This window comes from Rhinolophus sinicus, linkage group LG03 (genome assembly GCF_036562045.2).
Source record: "Rhinolophus sinicus isolate RSC01 linkage group LG03, ASM3656204v1, whole genome shotgun sequence".
NCBI lineage: Eukaryota > Metazoa > Chordata > Mammalia > Chiroptera > Rhinolophidae > Rhinolophus > Rhinolophus sinicus.
Window position 1 is genome coordinate 178,509,336 of NC_133753.1, and position 8,351 is coordinate 178,517,686.

The following is an 8,351-nucleotide window of genomic DNA, read 5'->3' on the forward strand; positions in this document are numbered from 1 at the left end:
TATAAATGTTTCTTAGCATCTCAACGTCGACATGTTGAAGTTTTGAAGGAAAACTGAGCGGTCTGATTTCTGATGTGATTGACGCAGCACTGGACTTTGATTCAGAAGCTGGATTCCCAACTCTTGTCTCTCTTAGGAGCTGTGTGTGACACCTTGGCTAGCCTCCGCAAGGGAGAGACTGTAACATGCTTGTCCTTCCCTCTCACAGGGTCACTGGGTATCTCAGAAGGCTAAACATTTTATGAATGACAGCACCCCAGAAAACTATCTCTACTGAAAAACAGCTAGCCTCTGGGTAGCGAATAAAGGAGGCCATCAGTTAAAAACTACGTATTTGTGAAAAAATATTAGAAACTCTTTTTATTGCATCTGTCTTCTTTCCTCTCTCTTCTGGGCTCTCATTGTGGGGGTGGAGAAGGAACTATTAACAAAATTCAAAGTAATTTAGTATGTTTTTTGGTAGTAAAATTGACTAAGGAATTATTTTTGGGGGAAGTAACATTTAACTTAATTGGGGTTCAGAGTTAGTGTTCCCTGTCATCAAAATCAACCGCAAATGCTCATCTGTTAATGTTGATTGATAATGAGATTTTACATATTTCATCTTTGAAATGTCACACGTACTGTGAAATATCAGCATTAATCCATGAGCATATGATTTCAACTGAGCATGTTTATCGCTTGGAATGGAGTCTGCGGTATCGTCCAGGGACTGTCGTGCTCAACAGTGGTTATCTCACAGCTGTTGAGATGGCTGTCCCTGAACTCGGGACAGCTGGTGTTGGACGCTCAGTAACGTGTCTCTTGTTTTCACGTAGGTGCCTGTGTTCCTGCTTTTCTTAGATTGTGTCTGGCAGCTGGTGCACCAGTATCCCCCAGCATTTGAATTCACGGAGACTTACCTGACTGTTCTGTCCGATAGCCTGTACATACCTATTTTTAGCACCTTCTTCTTCAATTCGCCTCATCAGAAAGATACTAACATGGTAAGAGTCCTCTGCGGAACCTGTGTATAGAAGCTATGCCTCACAAGTAGGGGGCAGTAAGATCGAGGATATAAAATGATATTGATTTACCACTGACAGTGTACGAAGCCCTGCTCTGGGTGCTTTTTGGGTGTTGATATTTAATCCTCACAGCACCTTGTGGCATCTATATTAGTATCATCTATGGAATCTGAGGCACAGAGATAAGTAACTCGCCCACGGCTGGACAGTAAATGTTGAAGCTGGGAGCAAGTGTTGGAGCTGGGAACTTAAGCAAAATTAAGTTGTCCTTTGTAAAGATGGTCAGACCAGATGCCTTCTCTTCTATTTGCCAGTGTGTGGTAACTCTGAAGAGAGTGGAGACGAGGCAGAGCTGGGAAGCTAGGCTTGTACTTTCCATGTGAACCCCCGTTAGTCTCTCTTGAGGCTGTGCTGCCAGGGTTTTAACTCTAACCAGCCTCGCACTCTGATCGGCCTACCGCGGGCCTCAGGGTTGTTTGAGCTGGTCCTCCAGGAGGGATTTTGCCAGATCCCACAGAACCTGGTTCTAGGCACACAGCCCTGGTTTCAGACCCCACCCTGCCACTCACCAGCTTCGTGACTTCAGGCCGTTCACTTCAGTTCTCTGAGCCTCAGTTTCCTCAAATGTCAAATTGCAAAAATCATAGTGACTTCACAGGTTGCTATGGAAGTGCCCAGGACAGTGGCTGGCATATGACCTGCTGGAACAGAGCACGCCCCTCTCCCTTCCCTCCTCTCCCACCCAAAGCCTTTATTGAACAACCACGGCCAGCTGCAGTCTTTAAAAATGAAGTGCGTCTCAGAGCAGTTCAGGAGCGCCGTTCTGGTGCCTGTCTCAGAATCGTGTACTTTCCACAGCCCTCCCTGGAAGCCATCCTCACCTGTGCTTGTTTTGGCAGGGAAGGGAAAGCCCAGATACACAAAGCAAATCTTTGAATCTGCTCACCGTGTGGGATTGGTCTGTGCAGTTTGAACCCAAAGCCCAGACACTGCTCAAAAACCCTCTTTATGTGGAAAAGCCAAAACTGGACAAAGGCCAGCGGAAAGGAACGCGTTGCAAAGTAAGACGTCCACGTGCCTAACCCCCTCATCTTCCCATAGACCCCCATGTATGTAAGGATAAAAGCTACACACAGATTCTGGGACCGGCCTACAGTCGGGGTTTGTGGCGGGCACATGGTCAGGCCCACGAGAAACCTCTGCTTTCAGCAAATCAGCCTTTGCCCAGAGGAGACATAGCCATTTGCTGAGTGTCACTGGGGACGCTGCTGCCAGAGTGGTCATGTTGTATGGATCATGTGTCTCATCTGGGCCTGAGAGTGTGACTGCTCGAGTGAAAGGAATGTTGATTATGTGGGTTTTACTCCTGGTCTGTACCAGTTCATGTCTTTAATAGCAAGACCTTTCTCCATCATAAGAATATTTATAACTCTTAACTTTTTCTGTCAAGGCCGTGCCATCTGGCCTAACCCAACTCCCCCCCACCCCCCGCCGTTGTTATAAAGCAGAAGCAGCTGCAGACAACACGGGAGCAAGTGGGCGTGGCTGTGTCCTAATATTTATGAAAATGGGCACCGGCCAGGTTTGGCCCGTGGGCTGTAGTTTGCTGACTATGCTGTAAACCACAAATGTCGAATGATTTGGGTTTCCCCTCAGACATTTGTTCTTGACTTGACTACTTAGTAAAAACCCCAAGTTCCCTAGATGATACATGATTTACATGGTATTTCCTGGCTCCATCTGCTTGCTCAAATTTCTCCCCCACAAACCCCACAAAGGAGAGAGCAGGGGGGTAAAATCCCATGTCAGTGCATGTCACTGCCTTCTCCATATGGCCGTACTTCTGCCCCTGCCTGCCCCTGAGGGGTTCCAGGGCGCCTGACTTGTTCTGGAAGAGGCTTGGAGACCCAGGTTAGCCAAAGCCAGTACTCGCAGAAGATGGCAACTGCTGAACAACTTAGAACCACTGCTTTGCCTTTTTGAGGTTCCTCAGGCCCAGGGTGGATGTTTCCCACCCCGGTTCAACCTCTTTCCTGCCAGCTGGACCAGAACCCTCTGGGCTCCAGAAGAGCTTGGCCAGAGGTTGGTTTTCCTTCAGTGTGCTGTGCCCCCTGGTGGCCGCCTGCACACTTCTCACGACAGCTGAGTTAGGATCACAGAACTGCCCCAGGCTTGCGGAGCAAGGGACCTCAGGGACAGCGAGGCCTAACCCCGTTTGCACGGGAAGAAAGTCAGTCTCCGCCTCATAAAGCTGGATTGCTTTTCTTTGCCCAGATCCAGTTTTTCTATGTATCCCTTCTTATCGGTAGGAGCAGATGGCCTACGCTCCAGGAGCTGACCCGTGGGAGAGGTCTGAGCCAAAGAGTTGGAGAATCTTAGATTGAACTAGATAAGCTGAGTTGGGGCTGAGGCAGCAAGGAACCTGGAAGCCTTCGGGTTAGAGACCAGATGTCAGGCTGGAGGCCCCTCGATGAATGGATGGACAGCCTTGGAGAAGTTCTGTAGAGACTGAAGAGGTCGTGGCTGACCAGCCTGAGTGCTGCTCTGTCAGTTACCACTGGAGGCCAAGGGGTCTGCTCAGGAGTGTGGGCTCACCTCAGCCTCAGGCCTGGACTAGGCTCCTGGCATGTGGCACTGTCCCCACCCGGCCCATCTTAAACACTCTGTTCACTTAGGGAGTGGAGAGAAGGGTCTTCCGAGGCACATAGGTCTGTTAGGAGCCCACACTCTGGAGTCAGACGGTCTGTGTGTGAACCCACCTTTGGCATTTGGTAGCTGGGGCCTTGGCAGATTACTTAACCGGTATGCCTTAGTTTCCTCATTTGTAAGATGGGGCGATAATAGTGGCTTTGAGAATTGGATAAGTCGATGCATACAACCCACTGAGCACAGCACTCAGTGGCTGGTAGCGTCCACCTGCATTCCTTACTCCCCTGACTCACCTGATCAGGGAGAAGACAGGCCGGCCACTGACTTGGTCTTAGGCTCTGCTATCCCTGGATAGAAAGTCAAAAATCCTAGTCAGCTCTGAGTTGTGTTGTGGATGGTTTTGCTTTCTTTATATTTTTTATTGTTCCATATTCTATAATAAGGAAATGCTTCCTTTATAGAACCACTGGCAGAAATGTGTTAGAGAGGTATAAGTCTAGCCTGAAAAGAAAACTTTCATCTAGTCTTATTTCAGACGGATACCTCAGGAGCAAAAGAGCTGGGGAGAAACACTTCCCCACATTTTTTACCTTCTCCTTTGGCCGCTGGAGGTCCCTCGTAATCTTCTGATCGCTTTGCTCATCTTCGCAAGCCTTTCGCAGTGCACCCCAGAATAAAAGACCTTGCTTTGACAGCAAATAGAATCACTGAGGAGGAGAGAAACGTAAAAGCTCTCACGTTTTCTCCTCCATGCAGCTTGTCAGACAGAATATCTGGCCAACTTAGCCAGTTCCTTGACTTCCCTTTGCTCCCACCTGACTGTCCAGAAGAATCTGTATGACTTGGGCTTGAGCTCCCACTGGACAGCTGAGAACCAGCAAAGTTACCTCATTAAAGGGATAGGGTCTTCAGCTTGTCAGCACTGCTCCTCGCAGGTGTTCAGAATATTGTAGACGCTTTCTCCCTCAAGTTCTCAAAGAGGAAACATTTTGTTTTCTTCCTAAAATGAATAGACATCCCCTCCAAACTCTCCTAAGTCATCAGTTTATCTTAAGTTGGACTTGTTCTTCAAAAGTCCTCACTGCCCTTTGGTGCCCCTGTGACAGGACCAGGGATTGGAAGCTTTCCTCTGTGTCACCACTGGCTTTCAGCCCAGCTCTGGATACACCTGGTTTCACCCATTTGTTTATAAACACAGTACACCTACCATTTGCATCATGGAATAAACAACAAGCCCCCTTTCTCTCTGTATGTTGTAGCATTTTAATGAATTTGGATTCAATTCTGATGTCTCATGACTTGTGAAGCAGGATTCTGCCCCTTTTTTGATGGAGCAGCTGTACCTGTGCTGTCAGGCTAACCAGAGATTTTTATTTGTGTTTTTCTCAAAGCATCAACGACACCTCTCTTTGCCACTCACCCAATCTAAGTCATCTCCCAAAAGAGGATTTTTCAGGGAAGAAACAGATCACTTAATTAAAAATCTTCTGGGCAAGAGAATTAGCAAACTAATTAATTCTTCTGATGAGCTGCAAGACAACTTCCGAGAGTTCTATGAAGGCTGGCACAGCAAACCCACTGACTACCACGGCCTGTTGTTGCCTCACATTGAGGGGCCAGAAATCAAAGTCTGGGCCCAGCGTTACTTGCGTTGGATTCCAGAAGCCCAAATCCTGGGTGGTGGCACCGTGGCCACCATGAGCAAACTCTTGGAAATGATGAAGGAAGTACAGAGCTTACAAGAGAAAATCGAGGAGAGACACCACCGCCAGGAGGCCCTCCAGGCAGAGGCTCCCTCCCTGCTGAGGAACTCTGCCCGCCTGTCCTCTTTGTTTCCTTTCGCTTTGCTGCAGCGACATTCCTCCAAGCCGGTCTTGCCCATCAGTGGTTGGAAAGCTTTGGGAGATGAAGAAGATCTGGCCAAACGAGAAGATGAGTTTGTGGATCTGGGAGATGTGTGACTTTTCCGGTGATTGTGAACAAGGAAGTTTGCAAATTGGGACAGGAGGCAAACACACTGACCTCTGGACTGGTGCGTCATGCTGAAGCTTTCCGCTGGGAGGGAGGGCCATTAACCAGTGCTCTGTAGGAGGAAACCTGGGCCTTCAGGAAAAGAGCTGGTTCTCATTTATTTTTCCCCAAGGCCCTAAAAGACTATGCAATTAAAACCATATCTCTAGTATTATTAACTGAAAGGAATTACTACTTGACCCATCATGGAATTGCCACTGTTATCTGATGCATAAGTATTATACAGAACCTGCAGTAGCTGGTTTACTACTACAAAGGGCTTTGGTAAGGTATGCTTGGACTCGATCCTTTCTTCAGGTCCTTTCTATGCCAAGATCATTGATCCAGTCATTGGGAATAGTCGGTGTCTCTCTAACCCATCTCAGTTCGGAGCAAGTTCAGCTTTATGTGATGTGTGTGTGGCAAATTGAAAGATTCAGATAGAGGTAGTAAGATGTATGGCATTCATTTAAACAAACCACGGCATTTTTCCTGTCTGCATCCTCTTGCTGGTAGAAAACCTGGAGAAATTCCATCCGTGTCACCCCTCCTGACGTTTCAAACCATCCTCCCGCCTGCACAGATGGTGTCACTTTGTGGGGGTGCCGGGCTAGCCAGCCACACCGCCCTTCCTCATGTGCTGATACCTCCAGGTCTCCGCCTGCTCCGTACAGTCACCAGCGTCTCCCCACGCCATCCGTCTCGTGCGCACAGTCCCAGGATCCTGCTGCTAAACCTGTTGGTTAAACTGGGGGGCTCTCTTTGGTCAGCCCAGAGGAGCTTCCGTTCTTCTGGAGGCTCTCCGTGTCTGCAAGGAATTGCTTTGCCTTTTTCTAGAAGCGAGCCAAGGCCTAGAAGTGTCTGTGACCCTGGTCCCCTGCTGGGCCCCTGCTGGAAACCCTCAGAGGGTTTCCCCGCTTTCTCTGTCCCCTGACACACTGGTGAGCATCACTTTTGAATGTGGCTTTCACAGGGAATCAGTTAGGCATAAATGTCAGAATTGGTGGTTATCATAGAGTACCTCAGAGATTTAAAAAGCCATAAAAGAAGACACTTGACTATGCCTGGTAACCTTGGTCTGCTGTCTAAATGATCTATATTTTTGAACGCAGGAAAAGTATACTTCTTAAGGACCAGTTTTTTCATTCTCAGTGGAACCCTGTTAAATCCCACAAAGGAAAGGGGGAGAAAAAAATCTAATGTTAGAATGTTTCAAATCAAATGTTTGCCTTTTATATACATTTGTTCTCCACTATAGAGTCCAATTTGACAATTACATGTTTAGGAAAACTTTCAGTTGCTCAAGGGCGATAAGAAACTTTGAAACTGTTGACAAAGTTTTCTCAGTTTGCACTGAATCTCCTACGTATGAGAAATTGCTTTGCACGGGAAATTGCTTTGCGGTTCTCTCATTCCATGTTGACACGAGCCAGCTTGGTCTCTCTGAGGGGAGGGCAGCATTCATGCTTTGGGGGCCAGACACATGTCCAGCCTCGGTTGCCTTAAGAGTCTCACTAGCGAGGTCAGTGTTAGGCTTGCAATAGGGATTTTTTAAGAATACACTAGTTCACTAGCTACCTTCACATACGTTCTGTGGGTTTTCTTCAACTAGCACTAACCTCCACTTACTTCTCTGCCCATTGCCTCCCAAGTACACTATGGAGCTCACTGTTTTTGTTACCATGTTATATCATGAATATTTATACAGTAGCCTTTTCAGTCTTAGGATCTTAGTAATGTTCATTCCAGAAATGCCCCATGTGATGCTTTACACTCCACAAAGTATGGTTTAAAGGCACAAGGTCTAAAGGTCATGGCCCTTGTCATAGCAGTTGAATGTGCATTGAAATATTTTTCTATAGTTTAAAAAAAAAATCACCATAGAAAAATAAGCTGTTATAACATGGAAGGTCATGACAATTTATGTATTTATATTTGAAATCAGATTTCTATAAACTTGTATTTGTGTACAGAATTCTCCGTGGGTTTATATATTGTGACTTTTTTATTCAAGATTGAAATGTGGATTATGCTTAACGGTAAAAGCTGAAATGAGACCATTTACTTTAAAATGCTGCACTGTGCAAGTTTGGAAATGTACATTAATTTACTGTATATAATATCGCGTTTGTTTATACCTCCAAGTTTTTACACTGAAGATAAATTAGCTTTAATTACATTCAAAACTTTTTTTTTTTAAGGGAATAAGCTGTTGGGCTAAATCTGTATAAGTGTGCTTTTTATTTTCTGGATGTACAATGAAAGTTTATACTTGTATCTTACTGCATCATACCTGATTGCAGAAATTAAAGCACAATTTACAAACAGTACAGTATTCAGTGTCGTTGATAAAACATGGAATAATTGCTTTTACTCATTCTGTGTGTGTGTGTGTGTATGGTTGGTTGGTTGGTTGGATGGTTGGTTGGTTGATTCGTTCATTGGTTGGTTGATGGTGGGAAACCAATAACCAAATAAATATTTAAAATTTCAGGTGGTAATAAAATACTATGAAGAAAAGTAAAATAGGGTAGGAGGCCTATTGGAGTGACTAAAGAAAAGCAGTTTTTTAACCCCCTGAAATTAAATATCATTACCTCTTTGCTTTTGGGGGGGATATATAAAAGGAGAATTCTATTATTTTATCACAGGAAGAGTTCTAGTTCACTTAAACCGTGAAAGAGC

General features: G+C 45.9%; 1 protein-coding gene across 1 annotated transcript in view; it reads left to right on the forward strand.

Annotated features, from left to right (window-relative positions):
• Positions 1–7,993, forward strand: part of MTMR12 (myotubularin related protein 12) — a 66,594-nt gene extending 58,601 nt beyond the window's left edge. The window contains exons 14-16 of the mRNA XM_019737255.2: positions 819–986; positions 1,907–2,068; positions 5,048–7,993. Of these exons, the coding sequence (XP_019592814.2) occupies positions 819–986; positions 1,907–2,068; positions 5,048–5,617 (900 nt within the window). The 3' untranslated portion in view covers positions 5,618–7,993. The remainder of the gene's footprint in view (positions 1–818; positions 987–1,906; positions 2,069–5,047) is intronic.
• The last annotated feature ends 358 nt before the right edge of the window (positions 7,994–8,351 follow it).